General features: G+C 42.0%; 1 protein-coding gene across 2 annotated transcripts; it reads left to right on the top strand.

The window, feature by feature from the left end:
- The first annotated feature begins 76 nt into the window (after window positions 1-76).
- LOC110508459 lies at window positions 77-25,602 on the top strand. Of its 2 annotated transcripts, none has more exons than XM_021588986.2 (12): window positions 77-272; window positions 1,095-1,297; window positions 1,513-1,617; window positions 1,848-1,943; window positions 12,202-12,312; window positions 12,743-12,866; window positions 13,029-13,983; window positions 14,745-14,815; window positions 15,214-17,558; window positions 18,501-18,643; window positions 19,397-19,467; window positions 22,870-25,602. In XM_021588986.2, exons 1-12 carry the CDS (start codon window positions 248-250, stop codon window positions 24,813-24,815), a joined length of 6,195 nt encoding a protein of 2,064 aa, XP_021444661.2. In that variant the 5' UTR covers window positions 77-247; the 3' UTR covers window positions 24,816-25,602. The 2 variants fall into 2 exon arrangements, with proteins under 2 accessions (XP_021444661.2, XP_021444662.2); XM_021588987.2 differs by lacking the exon at window positions 22,870-25,602 and adding an exon at window positions 20,879-21,296 and having other exon boundaries at window positions 110-272.
- The last annotated feature ends 529 nt before the right edge of the window (window positions 25,603-26,131 follow it).

Here is a 26,131-nt window from a genome sequence, read left to right as displayed (position 1 = left end):
TTTGTTTAAACGATTATCTACATACACACCGTTGCAGAATTTAACGTATCATTATATAGGACATATTACAAATAACAATTGTGTAGCTTAAACATTTGTAACGTTGAAGATGATAACATGGTACAGAAAAACAGGCGTTATTAATGTCGTACTATGCACCGTGTGATGCTGTAAACAAGATTTTCACGGACAGATCTGTGAAGAGATCCACTGTTTTTGGGGTAGCTAATGTTTACGAAAGCACAAAATGCAAACGCTCCGGGAGGAACAGGGTAAATTATTAATATATTGCAATTAACTGTATGGGTGACATGTTCCAGTCTGCATTGCTGCTTCAATTTCAAGCTAGCTACCTTACTAGCTAGCTAGCCAACCACCATCTTTTCCAGTATTCTCGCGGAAATGTGCTATAACAAAGATGGTTTATTTAGTTGCATATATGGAGCTTAATTAAATATTTAATCTGAGAATTGGTCAAATATTTGGTTAGGGTCAAGGTTAAGGGTTTGTTAAGGTAAAGGGTCAGTTATAGATTTTGGCAAGTCGTTTTGCACGTCAGAACTGTAGCCCTTCCCCACTTCTTCAGCCTGAAGCTGAAGCTGGGCCCTGGCTTGAGCCTTGGAACGTGTTTAATTAAACCATAACCGATTTAGTAAAATACCCATAACCAGATATAAAAGCATGCATTAGTATAATAACTCAAGAATATGCGTCATTAGAAATGTTGTGCAACTCAGACAGGAATGTTTTTTAGTGTAATGTGTGTAGCCTAGTGTAATGTGTGTAGTTATATACTGTAATTTCCTCCATAGAATTAGGAATTCTAATAATTTAATATGTTCTCTATGGCTTCCTCGTTGATCAAGGCTCAATTTTATTCCAAGAAGGTGTTCCCTCCCACTGTTACTCATTATATATCTGACATGGAGGGAGGGTACTGTTGTTTACACCTGCCTGTATCTAGAAGAGCTGGAAAGGGGCGTGAACAAGTGCAGAAAGGGTTGGGGCATTATATACAGTACTGCCCAAGTTATAGTAGCTAGCTTGCTTTTTCATTCAAGTTATGTTTGAATGCACATCATCTTCTCTTCTAGGTCCCCCTCTTCCTCTGTCGTCTCTGCGTCTTTTTGTTCCGCCACTGCGGCTGGTGTGTGCAGCTCTGTGGCAGGTGATCGAGCGGAGAGACATCATGGACTATGGGCTGCTGGAGGAGTTTGCCACCACCGTGTTGGAAATAGTCCCGGAGCTAATGAGTTACAGAGAGAGGGTCCAACTCCTCCTGGGACTAAGAGCACGGGTGAGTGGGGGTGACAAGAGGGAAAGATGTAGAATTTGCTGCTAGGCACAGATCTAGGATCAGTGTACCGTCAAATCTGAAGCTTTATTGAAGGAAACGCAAGATTTACTTTAGATAAGTATCTAGGGGAAACCTCAACCTACTTCAACATTAAACTCAACGATCTCACACACACACCTGTTGCCATGAATACTCAATTCTCATTTTATTGACAGCTGGTCCTAGAGTTATGTCGCTGTGATGATGAGTTGTGTCGCCCTGACACCGTTCAGCCACACCTGAACAGGATGAGGAGCTGTGTCTCCAATCATAAGGGAGAGGTGAGGACTACTCAGAGAAGGAATCGTGATTCTAATGGCTCAGTTGGTTGGAGTGTGGTCCTTGTAACATGGATCACTTATAATGTGGGTTTTATTCCCACATTCGCCTCAAAATACTAAGTATACAGTATGTAAGGCTGTAAGTATATTTGCTAAATGGCATTATGGATAAACATTGTAAAGGATTAACCTATGTTGCTATATTTATCCACTGTGCATTCTTTCTGCAGGTTTCAGATCCAAATGTGGAAGCATCAGAGGCAAGCTTCACGAAGCTGATTGAAACCCTAATGGAGGAGCCAACGGAGAGGGAACTCTTCTTCCAGGTCAGTGGCTGTGTCCGTGTAAAAGTTAATCTGAGCATGCACAAATAAAGTTAATTTCCAAATGAAACCATGTCATAATTATCCTTGAAGTCAATATGTTGGAGTTCAGGCTTTATTTTATATGTTTCTCAGTAGGAAATTCCATGAATTCTGACCATTACACAGTAGTCTCAAAAAAGGCTTTTCAGACAATCATATTTCATGGCTTTTAGACAGGGCTCACTGAGTTTGTTTTTCCACTCACAGCTGTCTCCTAGTATTAGTTACAAAAGATGAGATGTTAATGAAACAATCCAAACCAAGTTGATTTTGTTTGCATGTTCTACAGTCTTGTAAAGATAGGGGGTGAATGGGCCAGGAAATGTTACATTCATGATGTTTTTTTAGGTTGCACCTTTCGAACGTCTCAGTATAGCTGACGTTCATCAAGGTTTTATATGGTCTATAATTGACAGTGTTGTAGTACTTGAGTCCCGATTTTCAGGACTTGTGACTCGACCATTAGTGACTTGGACTCGCCATCTCGTGACTTATATTTGCACTTGAACTGAATAGGCTACTATGATAAGCAGAATATTAGCAGCACTGGGTGTGCAGAGCAGCGAGGCTTCTGTTCTCTAGCAGTGGGAAGGGTGCGGAACACATCAGCTGGTGAGTTGCACTGAAGCAAGCAATGACTGTGGGGCAGACAGGCAGGCTCCGCTCCGCTCCGATCATATGCTTCACATCAGACAAGCGACTCTTGCTTCCCCATAATCACCAGTCAACTATTTGATTTTTGCCTGTGTGGCTACCCAGTATGCATGGGATCTATTGTTGCCCCATAGTGACGAAGGACTTGTTTTGATAGCTACGTTGCTCTACGTGGCTACATTAGCATCAACTAAGGGTAGCTACCGTGAGAGTTTTGATTTCTGTTAAAGGGTAGGTAGCATAAACGTAACAACATGTAACATATGGATTTGCATTAGTATGCGCATCAAAAGTCCCAATGCAATTTGATACAAATCAGCTTAAGGTTGCTAGCCAAGTAGCCTGCTAACATTTGCCCTACCAACCTGCTAACGTTAGCACTGCGTGAGTCAGCCAGTTGCAATCAACACCTAGCTTACACCTTCATTAAAGTAAACCAAAGTTTGCGAAATGCAGCGGTCTAAGGCACTGCACCTCAGTGCTAGAGGCGTCACTACAGACCCTTGTTCGATTCCGGGCTGTATCACAACCGACCGCGATCGGGGGTCCCATAGGGCGGCACACAATTGGCCCAGCGTCTTCCGGGTTGGGGGAGGGCAGGCGTCATTGTAAAATAAGGATTTGTTCTTAACTGACTTACCTAGTTAAATAAATCAAATCTAACCAATTATCAAATAATGTTATCTTAGCCAGCAAGCCAGCCAGCTGAAGTTTATTTTAGCCTGCTAGCTAGCCTAACCAGGTAACTAGCCTAGCTAGCCAACCACCACGGTCGACATAACTAAGTAATAAGCCAGAGAACAACTAGTCTAGCACAGGCAGGGACCCACAGAACACAACAACAAAAAAGCCAGCAGATAAAAAGTAGAGAGAGCAGACTTATCAATTGACGACTGAGTTAGTTACCAAAGTCAAATAAGAGCCAAGGAGAGGCCTTCAGAGGGAGAATCCGTTTCACCAGTCGAGGGAGAGTTAGCTAATCCAATAGCGATATAGTGATGTAAATCCACATTGAATCTATCTGGTTTATCTCCATCACTGCTGACACTAGCGATGTAGAGAGGTTGCAGGCTTCACATTCACGGGATCATGGGATACCCAATTCACACAGGGTCCATTGTTAACAAGGACATAACGTTAACAGAAGTCCAATCTCTTGTGGTAGCTACTCATAGTTGACACTAACGTAGCTACGTAGAGCTTGACATGCCAGAAGGTATGTGGACAACTGCTCGTTGAATATCTCATTGCAAAATCATGGGCATTAACATGAAGTAGGTCCCCCCTTTTGCTACTATAACAGCTTCCACTCTTCCGGGAAGGCTTTCCACTTGATGTTGGAACATTGCTGCAGGGATTTGCTTCCACTGATGTTGGGCGTTTAGGCCTTGCTCGCAGTCGGTATTCCAATTCATCCCAAAGGTGTTTCTTGGAGTTGAGGTCAGGGCTCTGTGCAGGCGAGTCCAGTTCTTCCACACCGATCTCAACAAAGCATATCTGTTTGGACCTCGTTGTGTGCACGGGGGCATTGTCATGCTGAAACAGGAAAGGGCCTTTCCTAAACTGTTGCCACAAAGTTGGAAGCACAGAATCGTCTAGAATGTCATTGTATGCTGTAACATTAAGATTTCCCTTCACTGGAACTAAGAAGCCTTGCCTGAACCATGAAAACAGCCCCAGACCATTATTCAATTTCCACCAAACTTTACAGTTGGCACTATGCATTGGGGCAGGTAGCGTTCTCCTGGCATCCACCAAACCCAGATTCATCCATCTGACTGCCAGATGGTGAAGCATGATTCATCACTCCAGAGAATGCGTTTCTACTGCTCCGGAGTCCAATGGCAGAAAGCTTTACACCTCTCCAGCCGACGCTTGGCATTGGACATGGTGATCTTTGGCTTGTGTGCGGCTTCTGCGCCATGGAAACCCATTTTTATGATGCTCTTGATGAATAGGTAAGTGCTGATGTTGCATCCAGAGGCAGTTTGGAACTCGGTAGTGAGTGTTGCAACTGAGGACAGACGATTTTTACGCGCAACACGCTTCAGCAATCGGCGGTCCTGTTCTTTGAGCTTGTGTGGCTTACCACTTTGCGGCTGAGCTGTTGTTGCTCCTAGACATTTCCACTTCAAAATAACAGCACTTACAGTTGACCGGGGCAGCTCTAGCAGGGCAAAAAATTTGACCAACTGATTTGTTGGAAAGGTGGCATCCTATAACGGTGCCACATTGAAAGTCACTTAGTGCTTTAGTAAAGCCATTCTACGGCCAATGTTTGTCTATGGAGATTGCATGGTCATGTGCTCGATTTTATACGCCTGTCAGCAATAGGTGTGGCTGAAATAGCCAAATCCACTAATACTTATGTATATATAGTGTAGCTATCAAAACAACGTCATTCGTCACAATGGGGCTGATGGAATGGACCCAGTGCTTATTGGGTAGCCACACCTGGTTAAGAAACACAAACTGCTTTACGAAATTGAAAACAATAGTATTGAGTTTAATTGTAAAACAACAGTCTAGCTATTTGTTTCTCCTAGAGAAAAAAAAAGTATTTACATTTGTCATGTCGCTCTACTCTCTCAATTTCCCCCCTGCATCCCATAGCCAGGTTTCTTCTGACAAGTCTCCCTTTAGTTTTCACTCTGCAATAAACAAAAAAACATCCACAAATATCAGTGGGCGATTACAAAAATGTAGCTGAGAAGCTGTTCCAATTATTGCAAATAATAATCTCATCAATCTGACAGGCGCAATAGCCAATTCCATATGGAGACCATTCATCCCTTCAAAATATCCTTATTGATTTGACACAACTATTCAACATTGTTAAAATAAAATGTGTGTGAACCTGAATGACTTAATTAGTTTCATAGGCTATTGCATATTGCAGGCAATTATGACCATTAGGCAGGGAGGAAAATCTTTGCGTTACTCCAATGCTCACATGAAAATCTTCCCGCCAGTAGTTGTTGCTGGGCAGATTTATTCTACCAAATCCGAGCCAAATCTAAAGAACCCTGAATCATTTGTTTTGCTTTTAAATGTTTTTCCAGCAGCTGTTGCAAAGTGGGTGGCGCAATGTCAAATATGTAACAGACAACTAGAAGAGAAGCTTGTAAACTCAGACCTACTGACCTGAGCACTTGGACTCGGGAGTCGAGGTTTAGTGACTCGACTACAAGACGTGTTGTTTTTTTCCTCTTTTCCTTGTCAGTGTCATTTATGATATCCGTAACATGTGGATGTAATGGATATTTCTGTATCATATCTTAGCTTCAGAAGCTTGTGCATAACATCTGCATTAACATTCTACCTTTTAAAGTTAATCTCACCTTAAGGAACTGTGTCGTGGCCTTCCATGGCTCCCTTTTTTCACTGTGGGATAAAAATGAGTCCCTTTGTCATCCATCACCGTGGGAAAAGGCAAAGAACTCACAAACAAAAAGAGGGTGTTGACCTTCATAAATCAGGCATTCGGTTCACTTACCACTATTAGGGCAACAATTAAAGGGATAGTGACATTGGTTTACCTTGTCCATAGTCTACTTACAGGGTAAATAGCATGATCATTACACAGGTGCACCTTGTGCTGGCGACACAAGGCAACTCTAAAATGTGCAGTTTTGTCACAACACAATGCTACAGATGTTTCAAGTTTTGAGGAAGCATGCAATTGACATACTGACTGCATGAATGTCCACCAGAGCTGTTGCCAGATCATTTTATGTTAATTTCTCTACCATAAGCCAATGTCGTTTTAGAGAATTTGGCAGTACGTTCAACCGGCCTTACAACCGCAGACCACATATAACCACGCCATCCCAGGAACTCCACATCCGACTTCTTCACCTGCGGGATCGTCTGATACCAGCCACCCAGAAAGCTTATTAGACTGTGGGTTTGCACATCTGAAGAATTTCTGCTCAAAGTGTCAGATACAAACTCAGGGAAACTAATCTGTGTGCTCTATATATATTTTTGTTTAATATAATTTGACCACATTTGTTACGATAGTAATCTATATAAAGTACAATAAATTGTCAAATTAGAGGGACATGTGAAACCATTGTTGAAATACTATAAAAGACTGAGATAATGGGGAATCGAATGGGAGATGGCTGATCTCGCTCTGTTGGAAAATGTGTCACATGCTGCATTTCGCAGAGAGTGTGTTTTTAGGCGGGTGGGACTTTTTTTGTTGTTGCAGGAATTACAGATTTCATCTCCCAAAGCCAATATTATTGGATTTATGCCCAGATTTAATACCTACTTTAGAAAGGCAAACAAATAAAACGCATGCCATTCCAGTGCACATCCAAGTGCTATCCACTCTGGTTTTTGGCAACAGCATTTTTCAGCTGGAGCTTGCCATTGGTTTGGCATCTCACAACCCTAGATGAGCTGATTCATGCCAGCTGTTTTGGATGTAATCATCAGCAAGGGTTAGAGTTGCATCCAATTTCCATACACCGTCGCACAAAAGGTTGAAGTCAAGAGGGGTTTGTTTTCCATCAACGGTTTCTCAAATACGATCAGAGCAACAGATGATACCCACATCTCGATAAAAGCACCATCCCAAAACGGGTTCAAATATGAACAGAAAGGTTTTCCGCTCAATGAATGTCATATGTGATGCCCAAAAGATGCTACTGAATGTGGTGGCCAGGTGGAACACACGACTCGCTCATTCTGCAGAACAGCAATGATGGCCTTCGCTTACAGGAGGGAGCTGTTGAGGATGGATGGCTTATTGGTGAGTGTTGCCTACTCATATGAAGTATATTTGACACTGCTAAAGCAACTTGATTTGTCCTAATGGTTCTCTCTCTTTGTAGGAGACAGAGATCTGTTAAAACCCTGGCTGATGACAAGGGTGGGAAATTAACTTTTTGGTCCACCAGCCACTGGCAGGTATATGAAAACAAATCTACCAGCCACTGTGGCAGGTATATGAAAACAAATCTACCAGCCACTGTGGCAGGTATATGAAAACAAATCTACCAGCCACTGTGGCAGGTATATGAAAACAAATCTACCAGCCACTGTGGCAGGTATATGAAAACAAATCTACCAGCCACTGTGGCAGGTATATGAAAACAAATCTACCAGCCACTGTGGCAGGTATATGAAAACAAATCTACCAGCCACTGTGGCAGGTATATGAAAACAAATCTACCAGCCACTGTGGCAGGTATATGAAAACAAATCTACCAGCCACTGTGGCAGGTATATGAAAACAAATCTACCAGCCACTGTGGCAGGTATATGAAAACAAATCTACCAGCCACTGTGGCAGGTATATGAAAACAAATCTACCAGCCACTGTGGCAGGTATATGAAAACAAATCTACCAGCCACTCAGATTTTTTTTATCAGACAAAATATGTTTTTTTTCCATAATTACACCAAAGAAAACCACAAAAACATGGATGAGCACGCTTTCTAATGTTTCAAAGGCAATACATGTACTACTAGTAAGACGTAATGGGGTATTGCTTCATTTCATTTTTAGGACTTTAACCAATGTATGTTTAAAAGAACTCATTTAGATCCGATGATAAAAACAAGAACATCAAGAACGTCTACAACTGAACATCAAGAATCAACAAAGTGCCTGCCCTGCCACAAAATGCCGAGTGATACGACTTATTTATTATCATAGCTCAGGGCTCTATGCTGACATTTTTCACAAGTACATGATGTGCTCCCAAGTAGAAATCTTAGACTAAAAGTTAATGAATAGAAGTTTTTGGTAGTGATCCATTCTCAGTCAAGCACAATCATTAGATGAGACAACAATGTTTCAGCTGGCCTTTCAAGGGACAGGCTGCTACTGTGGTAACTTGGGTAACTTGATTTAAAAACAAATCTCAGACTGCGAGATGTCTTCCCAGCAGCAGACTGTTGCAGCAAATGAACATTGAAAAACAACCTGGCATGTGAACAAAACAATGTAACTGGCCAAGAAACAAGAGCCAAAGCACACTTTAGTAGCCTTCTACATGTGGGCTTTGGATAAAAAAAAATAAAACTCTGTGTGACCACCCGCCAACATGGTGTGTGAAATATACTTTCTAACCGCCAAAGACAAAATCTACCCTCATTTGGCGGTGTTAATTTCCTACCCCACTGATGATGGCGGCCCATGCACTTACAAGGTCCATGGTGGAGCACACAATTGGCATGCTCAAGGGCCTGTGCTTGTCTACTGTGGGGGGGGGGCACATTGCAATATTTTTACATTTTACCTTTAGGCAAGTCAGTCAAGAACAAATTCTTATTGTCGATGACGGCCTAGGAACAGCGGGTTAACTTCCTTGTTCAGGGGCAGAACAACATATTTTTTTACCTTGTCAGCTCTGGGGATTCAATCTTGCAACCTTTCGGTTACTAGTCCTGCCGCCCCGATATTGACCAGAAAAGGCTTTGCCATATTGTAATGGCTTGTAGTGTGCTCCAAAATATGTTCATCAAGCCTGGCCTCCCTCTACAGCAGGTGGACCGAACTGACGACCCTATGCATAAATTACATTTTGTAGTTTAGATGAATTTTCTTTTATCCATTGAACATTGGATTTGCACATGTGACCAGTTGCTTTAGTGAATCATTTATGTTATTTAATGCCTCACTCAATTTATTGTTTATTTAGAGGGTGGAGTTATTGATGTCGTCTTGTTTTTTCAGGACCGTGTCAGTCGGCACCGTTGGTTCCTGACTTGATGTGGCACTGGCACGAGTTGACTTCCCCTGGTTGGCAAGGTCACCAGTTAACTCCTCCTGGGTGGCACGGGGACTGGATCTCTGCGAGTCACTCTCTGCAATAGGCGCTCTTTTATGTGTATTAATGACATTGTCGTGTTATTGTTTGATTCATTTTGATCCGAATCATTAGCCTACAATTATTTGTTTTAAACACAGGACAACGAAAAAACTATTTGTTTTCAATATCGTGATCAATAAATATGAATTGAATGAAATTGATATGCTGTATCCTTACCTTCAACCTGAACTTGCGATGGCCCCCAGTAGTATCCCTTACAGTAGTGGTTCTAACCAGGGGTACTAGGAGCCCTGGGGGTACTTGATCAATCCATTGGGGGTTACTAGAGAAGATTCATGTGACCATAGACTTACTTCAGGGGTACACCGGGCAGAGCAAAATTCAGTTGGTGGTACAGTAACCGGAAATGGGTTGGGAACCACTGCCGTATCTCGTATGATGCCGGCAATTCTTCGTTCTAGAGGAGAGAGGCTCATCTCACTCAAATAAAATGTTATTTGTCACATGCGCCGACTACAACAGGCGTAGTAGACCTTACAGTGAAATGCTTACTTTCAAGCCCTTATCCAACAATGCAGTTTTAAGAAAAATACCTACAAAAAATGTGAAATAAAAGTAACAAATAATTAAAGAGCAGCAGTAAAATAACATTAGCCAGGCTATATACAGGGGGTACCGGTACAGAGTCAATGTGCGGGGGTACAGGTTAGTCTAGGTAATTGATGTAATATGTGCATGTCGGTAGAGTTATTAAAGTGACTATGCATAGATGATGATAACAGAGAGTAGCAGCAATGCAAATAGTCTGGGTAGCCATTTGATTAGATGTTCAGGAGTCTTATGGCTTGGGGGTAGAAGCTGTTTAGAAGCCTCTTGGACCTAGACATGGCGCTCCGTTACAGCTTGACGTGCAGTAGCAGAGAGAACAGTCTATGACTAGGGTGTCTGAAGTCTTTGAACATTTTCGGGCCTTCCTCTGACACCGCCTGGTATAGAGGTCCTGGATGGCAGGAAGCATGGCCCCAGTAATGTACTGGGCCTAAGGCACTACTCGTGCCTTTTTGGCATTTAACTTACGATCAAACCACTTTACTTTTTCTCCACTGCTGACCGGCATTCTGAAGAGGCAGCATTCACTGCAATTCCTACTTTCTCCCACACCATGTTTCTATTTTTCCTGGTCAAGCCAAAACTGAGCGAGCCAAGTAAAATGTTTTGGTTGCACTCAACCTCTAACACTAGCAGCTTTTATTACAGTCTTGGATCAAAAGTAACAAAAATATTTTATTTTTGTGGTTGAGCCATTGTATTTCATGGTACGGGGTTGTATATTCACAACGGGCTTTAAAGGGATGATTTTCATCATATAACGGTTAACTATGGGAGTTTCAAAATGCAAATGGCAAAGGCTGTGCACAAGCACTGGGTCTGAAAACAATGGTAATCGACCACCTGTGTGTGTGTGTATGATGCTCGTAGGATTGTTTGATAAATCACTATGCAGACGAATATTCTAAATTCCTTCCGTATGTATTGTTTTAGAATAGTTACGACGTAATATTGATAAATGAGTCCCCTGGAGTTTGCTACGGCATTGGCACTTGGAATGAAACTGGTGCGAGCTTCACATTCTACCTGGTCAGCTCAATCAAAACGTCCTATATTTGGGGCGGATAAAACCAATTTGATCAACAGTAAATTGCATAATCCACATGATTCCTGTAATAAAATGGTCTGCCCTGCCGCTGTACCTTCCTGTTTCTCTGGAGCCGGCTGCTGTAATGAGTGAGTTCTGTAATGTTCTCACCCCCCCACCCCCCCGTGAGTGAATAACATTTCAAAATGCAACTACTGGGGTAAAATAACTGCTTTGGAAACAACTAGTTGTCCATATTAAAAGAGAGGATGGTCAGCTTTCTGCAGGTATAACTGTATTTCCCAACGATCATTATTGAGCTCAAAGCACACAATTTTACCATCAAGATATATCGGATATGGCTTTGAAATCCAAAGCGTGCAAAATGACGCATCGGCCATCGCGAGTGCACTAGGGAGGCCATTGCTAAGTGTTTTTGGTACATTACATTTACACTTGCGAAATGCACTCATTAAAAATAACCTCTGTGATCTCCATCTTGCTAGTTAATGTTTTCTATTTTATTGAAGCGGATAAGGTTGTGACGTAGGCCGTGGCGTGTCCGCCATTGAAACCAGAACCTAGGTCAGGTGTTCGAAAAATGTAGTATATTTTAAAACACCAGGATGTCATACTCATTGCGGCTTTTCGTCTAGTAGAATTCGCTGCACACGATTGAGGAAGATAATCAAGATAAGGTGATGCGCTGTATCAAAATGAACCAACGGCAGGAATCGACTCAATCGAACATTAGATGAGGTTTTCTCAGTATGAATACCAGGCGTATTCTAATCTAATCTAATGTACGTTGATATTTGTTGCTTGCTGCATTCGTTTTTACTTAACAGTACGTTCTAATTAGCATGTAGTATAATTAGTACACAGTATATTGTTTTAGTTAGTAGTAGGCGAAACAGATTTTGGACACGGCCAGTGTCAAAATATGCTGGGGGAAAGTGAAATGATTGCATTTCATTGCTTCCGATTCCAATCTGGTGCCAAGTGAGCCATTCATTTCAATGGAACTCGTTCCCATGAATAGCAACCCAATAACCATATTTCTAGGCTTGTGTTAATAGAGACATACATTGATGTATGTATGTACTTTTGACTGTCATCTGCTTGTCCTGTATTTTAGAATGTTTTTCCAGAGGAGTTTGGCCCCAAGTATGACTCAACACTGCAGATTCTGGTGTGGGAGTTCCTGTCCAGACTGGAGAAACTGCTTCCTACTCCAAACATTAAACAGGTATTATTGTACTGTACATCATTTGAGGTATGCATTACGGATGTGCATTTTTGTGTTTTGAGTACTCAAGTACTTACTTACATGTCAGCGTGAAAGTGGGATGAATGCAAAAAGTTTACAGTATGCTACCGGTTGCTACAATTTCTGGTTGTTCTGATACAACTGAAAACGAAATGTAGCATTTTCACTGCAATTGACATATATCCCACAAATAATGAACACGTCTTGGAGTTTGAAATGTTGTCCGTGGTTTTAATGTAGACTGCTAGAATTTGTACATTGATTGTTAGCAATCAAATACAAACCTTGAATCAAGTGCTTGCGCACCATACCCAGTATGCATGCGGATCTCAAGTAATTATTTGGCCCAAAGTGCCTTTGATTCCCGTCAAGACCTTGAAACGCCATTTTTACTTTCTCTACCTCTTAGACTGCATCGTGGCTCAACCTGGCCCCTGCTCTCTTAGAGGAGTGTGTGCAGTCTGTGGCTCACCCTGAGCCATTACAGGCACTCCTCCATCACCATAAAAATGGAAAACAGTTAGACACCAATGGTAGGTGGGGTACAGGATTTGGAAATAATTTACTTGCCTGTTTGCCTGAATTTCTATGTTTATGGGTAGAACGGAGGAAATGCAGGAAATGAAGAAAAAAAGTTCTCATTGATCTCAATAGTTATTCCTGATGTTTACTTGTGATGCTCTCCTTGTTTCTAGCTCTAAGGTCCACTGGTGGTGACTACATCCTCTCTTCACTGTCTTCCCCTTCCTCTGTGAAGGAAGAAAGTGCCTCTTACCAAGCTGGCCCAGAGAGACAGTCCTATCCCACCATGCAGGGATATCAAAGCCCTTTCCCCTGTGATGAACCAGAGATGAGCTGGGACTGCCGAATGGCAGATTGTAGGGTCTGGACTGTAAAGCCACCAGCTGGTTCTGCTTCTGTCGAGGTCAAAACTATAGACGACGCCACTGATATAATGGCTAAACGCAAGACGATCGTCAAAGAGTCAATCAAAGAGACTAGGAGAGAAGAAGCTGTTCTCTGCCCTCAGACACGCAGCGGGCTGAAAACCAGCCGCTTGACAGCTGCCTGTCTGCGCCGTCAGCCTGTACTGCGTTTGAACAGGCTTGACATGAACAATATGCCGTTCCCCAAGTCCTTGCTAACACTGATTCTAAGGAGGGGGAGACTGCAGGCTGAGGCGACGAGACGCCCAGGACCGAAAAGAAGAGGCAGAAAGAAAAAACGGAGACGAGGACGTGGCGTTGCAAACGAGCAGATTGAAACAGACACACTGGACGTAAGCGATACGCCGCCACCCAAGTCATCACTAACACTGACCCTAAAGAGAGGGATAGTGCAGGCTGAGGCGACGAGTTCCCAGGTACCGAAAAAGAGAGGCAGAAAGAAAGGACAGAAAATGGGACCTGGTATCACAAGATTAAAGATCGAAAAGGTTGGAGTACATACGCTTGACATTAGCGATATGTCATTGCCCAAGACCTCGCTAAAGCTGATCATAAGGAGAGGGAAGCTGCAGGCCGAGGCAACGGACAGAAAAGATGGACAGAAAAGAAGAGGCAGAAAGAAAAAATGGAGGAGAGGACGTGGTGTCAGAAATGAGAAGACTGAAGCAAAGGGTGTGAAAAGAGAGCGGTCACCTGAAACGGAGTGAGTGTCCAGCTGTGTAACAGACGTATTCAAATCCAGGCCTCGAGGTCTGCAGTGCTGCTGGTTTTCTTTTCTCCCAGGTAGTAAATTGACTTATTAATATAATTGATTGATCAGAGAATACAGTCACCTAGTGTACAGAGAGGACTGAATCGGTCCCTGATTCGAGGGGTATTAGGGGAAGGATGAAAGCCAACAGTGGTGCAGACCTCAAAACCCAGATTTGAAGGCCCCTACAGTATTGGCTACCCAGCAAACCAAAATTGGTTCTATGAAAGTTCCCAGAATATTTGTTAGGTTGCCACAAATGTTCTCATAACACAAAAATTGTCCAGCTGTACTGATGATTATACAATGTTTGTATAAAATATTCGCCTGCTGTTGCAAGAACGTTCCCAGAACGTTGCTCTAATATTTTGCTGCCTCACTATGTTCTGAAAAACATTACTGGTACATTTTGTTATTACATAACCTGGAGAACGTTTGGGGAATGTTCTGTGGTGGTTGTTACAGATGTTGTGCACAACATTTTAGTGAATGTTAGAACATTCCATGGGTATTTCATTTAATACGTTTTCTGAACAACAACAAAAAAACGTATGAAAAACATTATTTTCAATGTTTTTGGAATGTTAACCTAATGTTATTTATAAACCCTAGCTTTATGTTCTGGGAATGTTCTCAGTTTGCTGGGTAGGACCTTGGCAATAAACTCGACGATTGAAAATCATAACTGACTTTAATATTTGGACTCTTCTCAGGGAAGATGCCGAACCATCAGATAATGAACTTTGGACCACTGTCAATAAAGGGGCCACTGTCGATGAGTCTGGTAAGAGAAGTTCCTTAGTGAGTGTGGAGCAGTGAACATCAAACTCCTTAGAGATACAAAACTCCTGAATAAAGAAGAAGAAACTAGAAATGACAGGCTTAAAGATGCAAAGAAAGTGGTTACTAGACCTAAATGTCCATGATATTCTGCTGTGAGAGTAGCTAAGTGCTTATCATTCCATTGCGAGTTCAGTAAACACTTCCTCTGCATCTATAAGGCTGCAGTACCTTGTTCTTTATTTTTAGGAAAGTTCTGTATCCCTTCACTTTATTGAGCTTTGTTCAACTGTGGTCTATTCTATTTTTATCAAGCACCAGATCTGTCTTGTGCTCTTTTACTTTGATTGAGTTCATGTCAATATGGAGATGTCTTGCTCACTTCTCTCTTTTCAACACTAGGTGGAGTCCGTCCTTCTCCTCATTGTCCATCATCTCATAAGAGGGAGGAGGAATTGCAACAGCCCATACAGAACTTTCACTCAGAGGAGCACAGTGGTCATATGGCCAAAGGGCAGAACAGAGAGGAACGGTCAGAGAGTGTACCTCAGGACTCTCTAACTCCTGAGCCATCCAACAGCTCTCACAAAAGAAGCTTTCGCTCAGAGAAGCACAGAGGACATATGGCAGAAGGGCAGAACAGAAAAGAACGCTCAGAGAGTGTACCTCAGGACTCTCTAACTCCTGAGCCATCCAACAGCTCTCACAAAAGAAGCCAACGCTCAGAGGAGCACAGAGGACATATGGCAGAAGGGCAGAACAGAAAAGAACGCTCAGAGAGTTTACCTCAGGACTCTCAAACTCCTGAGCCATCCAACAGCTCTCACAAAAAAAGCCAACGCTCAGAGGAGCACAGAGGACATATGGCAGAAGGGCAGAACAGAAAAGAACGCTCAGAGAGTGTACCTCAGGACTCTCAAACTCCTGAGCCATCCAACAGCTCTCACAAAAGAAGCCAACGCGTCAAAGCATGCTCTTTCTGTGGCAAGACTTTCACTGACACACTGGGCTTGACAAGACACATGCGATCTCACATTGAGCAGATGTCACATCAATGCACCCAGTGTGGGCAAGACTTTGAATTCAGTGAGGACTTAGAGGAACACCAGAATCATGGCTGTGAGATGAACAAAAAGGATAATAGTGAGGAAAATGGTGATGACTACTGTGGGAGAACTGTACAGCAAAAACCTGATCTGAAAAAAAAACCTGATCTAAAAAGAGACAAAAAACCTGATCTGAAAGGAGCCAAAAAAACTGATCTGAAAGGAGGCAAAAAAACTGATCTGAAAGGAGACAAAAAAACTGATCTGAAAGGAGACAAAAAAACTGATCTGAAAGGAGACAAAAAACCTGATCTGGAAGGAGACAAAAAACCTGATCTGGAAGGAGACAAAAAACCTGATCTGGAAGGAGACAAAAAAACTGATCTGGAAGGAGACAAAAAAACTGATCTGGAAGGAGACAAAAAACCTGATCTGGAAGGAGACAAAAAACCTGATCTGGAAGGAGACAAAAAATCTGATCTGGAAGGAGACAAAAAATCTGATCTGGAAGGAGACAAAAAACCTGATCTGAAAGGAGACCAAAAACCTGATCTGGAAGGAGACAAAAAACCTGATCAGGAAGGAGACAAAAAACCTGATCTGAAAGGAGACACGCAAGACTGCTCCATAAAGTGCCATGTGTGCGGGAAAATAACTACTCGTATGCTGGGTTTGCGAAGGCACCTTCTAATTCACTTCAACAATGGAGCATACAAGTGCTCTGCGTGTCCAAAGACTTTTATATCAAATGCTGATTTGAGATCGCACCTGAGATCAAAAAGATCTTGCAGGGAGAAATGTTCTGATGAAGTAATTACTACCGGGCTCCACGTCAAATCTGTTCCTGGTGAGTACAACTGTCCTTACTGTGGGGACACTTTCCAGCTCCCAGATGATCTGAGAGGACACACAAAAGACTGTTCCAGAAAGTGCCATGTGTGTGGGAAAACTACTGCTCGAATGCTGGATATGCGAAGGCACATGTTAAAGCACAACAACAATGGCCCGTACAAGTGCCCGGTGTGTCCAAGGACTTTTATATCCCATACTGATTTGAAGATGCACCTAAAAACAAAAAAACTTTGTCGGGAGAAATGTTCTGATGTAATGATGAATGAATTACTCTCTTCAGCAGATGGTAAATGTAGGGAAAATGTCAATGAAGCAGGAGTCGTGACAAGGTGCCAACAACCAAGCTCTAACAACACAGCCAGGCCTTTGAAGAGCATTGAAGAGTTCTTTGAAGAATTCTCTCATGACTTGCAGCAGTCCGATAACAGCATAAGTAGTGAAGTGAACCTGAATAGCCTGAATAGCCTCGACGAAGACTACAGTGACGAGATCAGTCAATACCAACCCATGAAGGATGTTGACCTGAATTGCCTCCACGAAGACTCCATCATGACCACTGAAGACTACAGTGACGAGATCAGTCAATACCCACCCGTTAAGGACGTTGACTTGAATACCCTCCATGAAGACTACAGTCAGGCTGAGATCAGTCAATACCAACCCGTTAAGGACGTTGACCCAGTGGAGGACAGAAGGTCTGTGGATGATTCAGGGGGAAATGAGATGGCCAATGACAAAGAACCAAACTCAACCGAATGCTTAACAGAGGAGCAAGTGTCCCACACTGAGGCATGCCCTCTCCAGGATTCTCAATCAGAGACGAGCGGAGAAGTGAAGAACGAGATACAGGTGATACCGGTATCAACAATAGATACGACAATACTAAAGGCACTGCAATTTGAGGTTTTAAGAAAATGATGGACGGCAACAACTTCCTACCACTTTCCCTATATTTCATTGTATTGTATGGCCATAGCTCTCCTAAACCTGGGGCTGTATTCACAAAGTGTCTCAGAGTAGAAGGGATCTAGAATAAGTTTTTCCTTTCAGATCAGAATAACTAAGAAGAGCTGATCTTTAGATCAGCATTCCGGCTCTGAGAAGCATTAGGAATATGGGCCCAGATTGGAAGGCAAATGGAGCACCAACATGTTGCTGTAACCGAGTGAGTTCCATCTCATCCTCTCTCTGTACACAACCCTTGGCACCGAAGTCAACCGTGCTGACAGACTCAATGAGAAATAGTTGCCGTGAGATCTCGGCGCGGGTGACATCACCCCATGACGGCTACCAATTCCAGACTGCTAGTTCCACACCCACTACACTCACTCCCTATTAGTCTGCTACAGCCGATTTGTAATCTTGAGTCACGGCACCATTGTGACAGAGTGAGTTTTGTCCCCACCTGGGGGGGCAAACTCTGCGTTGCCTTTGGACTGGGCTGAAATGACATTACTCTTGTTGTTTGTTTTTTGTTTTTACTTCATGTAAAAATGTGACAACTATATCTTTCCCCTTTCTCTCCCTCGCTATCATTAAGTGTCCACTTTTATATCACTTTTATAACACGTTAATATCATGTGATGTCACTGTATACTGTAAGTTACTTTTGGATAAGTGTCTACGCCGTCTAGTATTATCTATCTAGTATTATCGACATGTTTATATCCGCCTTGTTTTGACGTTTTACATAGGTGTGGTACATTTAAATTCATTAAAGAAAACATATGAAAAGGCATGGCTTTGAGTCAGACTGTGCATTTTTATGACTATCATATATATTGTATACAGAGAGGGAAACTGCAGGCTGAGGCAACGGGTTCCCAAGGACAGAAAAGAAGAGGCAGAAAGAGGAAAGAGAGAAGAGGACGTGGTGTCAGAAATGAGAAGACCGAGGCAAAGGGTGTGAAAAGAGAGCACTCACCTGAGACTGAGTGAGTGTCAGCTGTGGAACAGACGTATTCAAAATCAGGCCTCAAGGTCTGCAGTGCTGCTGGTTTTCTTTTCTCCCAGGTAGTAAATTGACTTATTAATATAATTGATTGATCAGAGAATACAGTCACCTAGTGTACAGAGAGGACTGAATCGGTCGCTGATTCGAGGGGTATTAGGGGAAGGATGAAAAACAGATTTGAATGTCGCTACAGTGGTGGCTACGCTGCAGGAAGTGAAATCGAAAGCAAGCTATAATATATTGAGGGATAATTCACTTACATTTTTTTATTCGTTTTTCTCTACCAAGCTAAATTATTTAACGTCATTGGCAGATAATTTTGCTTATTTTAAATTTAAAAAATGCTTAATACAAGATATGGTCCTGTGTGGCTCAGTTGGGTAGAGCATGGTGCTTGTGGGTTCAATACCCACGGGGGACCCATATGAAAAACATAAAAAATCTGAACAAGTATGCACTCACAACTGTAAGTCTCGCTGGATAAGAGCGTCTGCTAAAAATGTAAATGTTATTAAGGTAAAAAAAATATTGAAATGAGATAAATTACTTCTATTATGCCTTTTTTCTGGTTAACATAAGCCAAATTATTGGCCAAAGACGTTATATAATTTAGCTTATCACTCAATATAAGACATTATGGCTTGCTTAGATTTCACTTTTTGCACTGTAGGATCTTGGCAGTGAACTTACCCATTGAAAATCCTACCTGACTTTCATTTTGGTCTGTCCTCAGGGAAGATGCTGAACCATCATATAAAGAACTTTGGACCTCTGTCAATGAAAGGACCTCTGTCAATGATTCTGGTAAGGAGTGTTCCTTAGTGTTTAGAACACTGAACGTCGAGCTCCTCGTGCAGAACTTCTGAAATAAAGAACAAAACTGTAAATGACAGCATTAAAGATGCGGAGAAAATGGTTCCTATACCTAAACGTCCATGCTATTCATGCCTAGTGCTTATCATACCCATGCGAGTTCAGTAAACACTTTCCCTGCATCTTACAGGGAGCTCCAAAAGTATTGGGACAGTGACACAGTTTTTGAATTTATTTTTGTCTCTGTACTCCAGCATTTTGGATTTGAAATGGTACAGTGGTACCACTATGAGGTTAAAGTGTAGAGTGTCCGCTTTAATTAGAGTTTTTTTTTTTAATCAATCTATATCGATTGAACAATTTAGAAATTACAACTTTTTTTTGTACATAGTGCCCCATTTTAGGGGACCAAAAGTATTGGGACAGATTCACTAATGTGTATTAAAGTAGTAAAAAGTGAAGTATTTGGTCCCATATTCAGAGCACGCAATCACTACATCAAGCTTGTGACTACAAATCTGTTGGATACATTTTCTGTTTGTTTCAGTTGTGTTTCAGATTATTTTGTGCCCAATATAAATTAATGGTAAATAATGTATTGTGTCATTTTGGAGTCACTTTTATTGTAAATAAGAATATATGTTTCTAAAAACGTCTACATTAATGTGGATGTTCCAATGATTACCATTACAATAACAGGGGAGGTTAGCATTTTTTTTTGGGGGGGGGGGGGGGGGGGGGGGGAGGCGGGAGCTGGCGGGAGCTGGTGAGTCCAGCTGTGTATTGACAGGCACGTTCAACTATAGTTTTCCTTCACAGAAAATATATTAGTGCATCACATTTGGCAGAAAATAGCTTCATTTTCATCGGATGACAACAGAAGTGCACCGCTATTTGGTTTGCAGCCATATGAGTAAATGAGCTTACAATGAAAAAGCATTTTTTTGCAAAAACGATGCATGGCCGTCATATTTCTAATGTTTATCACAGAAAGAATGTAGCCAGCTACATTTCCTAAAGTTAATCTCGCATTTTACCAGAGAAAAGTACCAGAGAAAAATAGCTACACATCAGTCAGAGTGCTGTCTGCTGATAGAATACCCGTTCGTGAATTCTCATCTCAAATGGACTGAAATTACAATAAGAAGCATTTTAGATCTGATTTACAAACACAGCAAGAGATTTCTTATGCGTTCTTGTTTTCCTGCGTGAAATATTTAGAATTCTGCATTAACGTGACCCCTAAGTTTAACTTGCTAGTTATCGAAGTAAGTTACTGAATTAAGGGCAAATCATATTGTGTAAGATTTCTGCAGTGTTTGAGAAGTCAAAGCTCTTTGTACAGTTGCCACTGCGATCTTTTGATTTCCTTGCATTTTTTCTCCTCTCCATTCATGGCCAGTCTACTCCTCCCCCATCTTCACCAAGCAGAGCAGGCAGGCCTATTGCCCTAGAGACTCCAGACTCCATACAGACACAGTGTGTACACATGCTGCTTCAGAGACAGTTCTTCCTTCAGACAAGCATGTTCATTTGCGCAATGTCTCTCGTTTGCTCTCATCATATTTAGCTAGCAGCCTCCATGGACATTTGCTATTACTTGTGCTAATTTTGTTAGCATTCTGGTAACAGACGCCCAATGGTCTTTTTAGCATGCTTTGGCGCCCCCTTGTGTACTAAACCGGTAATAATATAAATCCCAGGATGAGAGAAGGATGGTATGACCAGTGGCGGATTTAGGCATAGGCGACATGGGCAGCAGCCCAGGGCAGCATCTTGCCGGTGGCGGTATGGGGCGCCCGCACCATAAAAAAATAATAAAAAAAAAATATCTCTCTATATATATATATATATATATATATATATATATATATATATATATATATATATATATATATATATATATATATATATAAATATAAAATACATTTGGAATGGTGACATTTGCACAGTCGGTTTTCTATCGCTCATTTGTACGTCAATGATGTCATGTCACCGTGTGGGACTGTGGGTCAATTAACCTTGTCGGAGTGGGTGCCCCGATTCTAGTTTGAGAGCTAGGCAGGCTACTGCCTGGGAAGGTCTCCCACTCAGAAGTACGAGATGGGGAGGGAGGTGGGGGTAGGTTGACCTCAGGTCTCCCCAGTGAGAGCCGGAGGTTGGGGGAGCGGGGGGGAATCTATCAAATAGTGCACCTCTAACTTTGTACAGTACTAACACAATTAGTTGTGCAATTTAGTTTGTGTGTTTCGTGTTTGAAGTGCAATAGTGTAATAATCAGGCTCTCTTCTTTATAAGTGTGTTATTCTATTTGTGTGATGTAGGATTTGTGCAATTTAGTTTCATTTGTGTGTTTTTTGTTAGCAATAGGGTAATGGGGTAATAATTCATTTTTTTTTTTGTATTTATATACTACAATTTGTTTCTATTTGTCTTTGTTACTTCTTTTTGATATTTATATCGTTTTAAATTATTTATTATTTATTTGTGTTGTTCCAAATGTCGTAATAAAAATGACAGTTAGTGCAGAATGGTGCTTTATGTTTTTGTTGGGGTGGCTGACGGGGGGGGGCTCGCCCAGGGAGCCATACAAGCTAGAACCACCACTGGGTATGACGATGTGGACATCTGGATACTGCCCCAACCCTAGTAGCATCCACATTAATGTAGAAGTGTTCAGAAACATATTCCATTGTTATTTACAATAAAATAGACTCCAAAATGACACAATACATGATTTACCATTCATTTCAATTGGGCACGAAATAATCTGAAACACTTCCCAAAACAAACAGCAAATGCATGTATAAACTCAATGTGTGTTATGAACATGGGACCAAATACTTAACTTTTTAATACTTTAATACACATATAAGTGAATTTGTCCCAATACTTTTGGTCCCTTAAAATAGGACTGTGTACAAAAAGTGCTGTAATTTCTAAACGGTTCAACCAATAAGGATGAAAATACCCTCAAATTAAAGCGGGCAGTCTGCACTTTAACCTCATAGTCAATGTATCATTTCATATCCAAAGTGCTGGAGTACAGAACCAAAACAACAACAAAATTGTCACTGTCCCAATACTTTTGGAGCTCACTGATGTTTTTTTGAGGAATTTTCTGCATCGCTTCACTTTATACTATTCGTACCTGCATTGAGATGTGTTCAAATGTGTTATATTCTATTGTTATGAAGCACTGGATCTGTCTTGTTTTCCGACTGAGTTCATGTCAATTTTTAGACGTTTTTCTTACTTCTTGATGTTTATTTGAGGAAAGTTCAGTATCCCTTCACTGTATTAAGCTTCAAGCACTAAGCTGTTCTCTTTGACTTCGTTTGAGTTCATGCCAATATGGAGATGTCTTGCTCACTTCTCTCTTTTCAACACTAGGTGGAGTCCGTCCTTCTCCTCAGTGTCCATCATCTCATAAAAATGAGGAGGAATTCCAACAGCCCATACAGAACTTTCACTCAGAGGAGCACAGTGGTCATATGGCAGAAGGGCAGAACAGAAAAGAACGCTCAGAGAGTGTACCTCAGGACTCTCTAACTCCTGAGGCATCCAACAGCTCTCACAAAAGAAGCCAACGCATCAAAGCATGCTCTTTCTGTGGCAAGACTTTCACTGACACACTGGGCTTGACAAGACACATGCGATCTCACATTGAGCAGATGTCACATCAATGCACCCAGTGTGGGCAAGACTTTGAATTCAGTGAGGACTTAGAGGAACACCAGAAGAGTAGCTGTGAGGAGAAGAAGACTGAGGGTGGAGGGAACAATAACGAGAACGGCGAGGACAATGGGGATGACTACTGTGGAGAAAGTGTCCAGCAAAAAACTGAATTGAAAAAAAATAGTGATCTGCAAGGAGACCTAAAACAACATGTGAAAGGAGACACGCAAGACTGCTCCATAAAGTGCCATGTGTGCGGGAAAATAACTACTCGTATGCTGGGTTTGCGAAGGCACCTTCTACTTCACTTCAACGATGGAGCATACAAGTGCTCTGCGTGTCCAAAGACTTTCATATCAAATGCTGATTTGAGATCGCACCTGAGATCAAAAAGATCTTGCAGGGAGAAATGTTCTGATGAAGTAATTACTACCGGGCTCCACCTCAAATCTGTCCCTGGTGAGTACAAGTGTCCTTACTGTGGGGACACTTTCCAGCTCCCACATGATCAGAAAGGGCACACAAAAGACTGTTCCAGAAAGTGCCATGTGTGTGGGAAAACTACTGCTCGAATGCTGGATATGCGAAGGCACATGTTAAAGCACAACAACAATGGCCCCATCAAGTGCCCGGTGTGTCCAAGGACGTTTATATTTCATACTGATTTGAAGACGCACCTGAAAATAAAAATACTTTGTCGGCAGAAATGTTCTGATGTGATGGCGAAGGAGTTACTGTCTTCCGTAGATGGTAGATCTAGTAGTTTTTTTGAAACAGGTGTCATGACAAGGTGCCAACAACCAAGCTCGAGCAACACAGGTGGGCCTTCAAGGATCGGGCCTGTGTTGGGCTTGAAGAGCTTTGAAGAGTTCTTTGAAGAGCTCTCTCATGACTCCGATATCAGCATGAGCAGCAATGTTAACCTGAATAGCCTCCATGAAGACTACAGTCAGGAGGTCAGTCAATGCCAACCCATGAAGGAGATTGATCAATCCAACCCGGGTGAATACAAGTGTCCTCACTGTGGGGACACTTTCCAGTTCCCACATGATCTGAAAGGACACACAAAAGACTGTTCCAGAAAGTGCCATGTTTGTGGGAAAACAACTTCGAAGACATGTGACATGCGAAGGCACATGTTAAAACACTACGATGGCCCCATCAAGTGCCCGGTGTGTCCGAAGAGTTTTATGTTCCATACTGATTTGAAGAAGCACCTGAAAACGAAAAGACTTTGTAGGGAGAAATGTTCTGATGTGTTGGTAAAGGAACTACTGTCAACAGTCGATGGTAGATGTAGGAAAAACGTCAGTGAAACAGGAGTCATGGCAAGGTGCCAACAATCAAACAGTTTGAAGAGCTATGAAGAGTTTTTTGAAGAGCTCCCTCGTGACTCAGATAAGAGCATGAGTAGTGGTGTGAACCTCTATAGCCTCCACGAAGACTACAGTGATGAGATCAGTCAATACCAACCCATGAAGGATGTTGACCTGAATAGCCTCCGCGAAGACTACTGTGATGAGATCAGTCAATGCCAACACATTAAGGACATTGACGCAGATGAGGACGATAAGTCTTTGGAAGATTCAGGGGGGAATGAGATGCCCAATTGTCACACCCTGGACGAGAGGGCCTGTGACTCAACTCAGTCAGTATCATAGATCAGACGACACCACCCTATGTTTACACTAAGAATAGGGAGCTCTGAAGAACAGTTCTACCATTAGACAACACCGGTTCTTTTAGTTTGGGTTTAAGTAGAAGAACATGGAAGAGTGGTCAATCTCAGTTTCCGTGAACCACATTAGCGTAAGCTTTTGTTCGGCACAAGATGGAGGATACACCCTAAAACAAGTAACACCATCACATAACAAAAACAGGTGTTAGTTCAGGTGGAAGTAAAGCATTGCAACAAGGTGATACTTCTCTTAGTAAAACCAAAGCTTCCCGAAGGAGCTCTGCCAAAGCTTCAACGCAAACACAGCTTCCCTCGCACCTGCACCTCCCCCAAGGCGGCCACACCCCAAACAGAAAGGGTTATAATGGGGCGGGGAAACACAGGGAGACATCTTTCATTTAATCACGGAGTTAACAAATACTAAATTAGGAGCACCTGGGCCAAAGCATGCACAGTATAGGGCATTCGTCACACCTGTGACACAATGACAAAGAACCAAACTCGACCAAAGGCTTAACAGGGAAACACTGACCCAAGCACTCTCCAGGATTCAATCTGAGAGAAGAATGAGATACAGGTGATACCAACCTGGTCTCAGTATTTCGTATTATTCTTTATGTAAATTCGATACACCCCATATGTTACATTTCGAATGGTATTTACAGTTGAAGTCGGAAGTTTACATACACTTAGGTTGCAGTCATTAAAACTAGTTTTTCAACCACTCCATAATTTCTTGTTAACAAACTATAGTTTTGGCAAGTAGGTTAGGACATCTACTTTGTGCATGACACAAGTAATTTTTCCAACAATGGTTTACAGAGACAGATTATTTCACTTATAATTCACTCTATTACAATTCCAGTGGGTCAGAAGTTTACACACACTAAGTTGACTGTGCCTTTAAACAGCTTGGAAAATTCCAGAAAATGATGTCATGGCTTTAGAAGCTTCTGATAGACTAATTGACATAATTTGTGTCAATTGAAGGTGTACCTGTGAATGTATTTCAAGGCCTACCTTCAAACCCAGTGCCTCTTTGCTTGACATCATGGGAAAATCAAAAGAAATCAGCCAAGATAAAATTGTAGACCTCCACAAGTCTGGTTCATGTTTGGGAGCAATTTCCAAATGCCTGAAGGTACCACGTTCATCTGTACAAACAATAGTGAATGAATGTACTTTGGTGCGAAAAGTACAAATCAATCACAGAACAACAGGAAAGGACCTTGTGTAGATGCTGGAGGAAACGGGTACAAAAGTATCTATATCCACAGTAAAACGAGTCCTATATCGACA

This window comes from Oncorhynchus mykiss, chromosome 28 (assembly GCF_013265735.2).
Source record: "Oncorhynchus mykiss isolate Arlee chromosome 28, USDA_OmykA_1.1, whole genome shotgun sequence".
Lineage (NCBI taxonomy): Eukaryota > Metazoa > Chordata > Actinopteri > Salmoniformes > Salmonidae > Oncorhynchus > Oncorhynchus mykiss.
This window is presented reverse-complemented; position numbering and strand designations above follow the sequence as displayed.

What these genes read in the sequence shown, in the direction of transcription:
- LOC110508459 (XM_021588986.2), top strand. Translation starts at nt 248, where the DNA reads ATGCAAACGCTCCGGGAGGAACAGG. An exon ending in AACGCTCCGGGAGGAACAGG is followed by an intron (nt 273 to 1,094) that starts GTAAATTATTAA and finishes CTTCTCTTCTAG; the next exon opens with GTCCCCCTCTTCCTCTGTCG. An exon ending in CTACTCCAAACATTAAACAG is followed by an intron (nt 12,313 to 12,742) that starts GTATTATTGTAC and finishes TCTACCTCTTAG; the next exon opens with ACTGCATCGTGGCTCAACCT.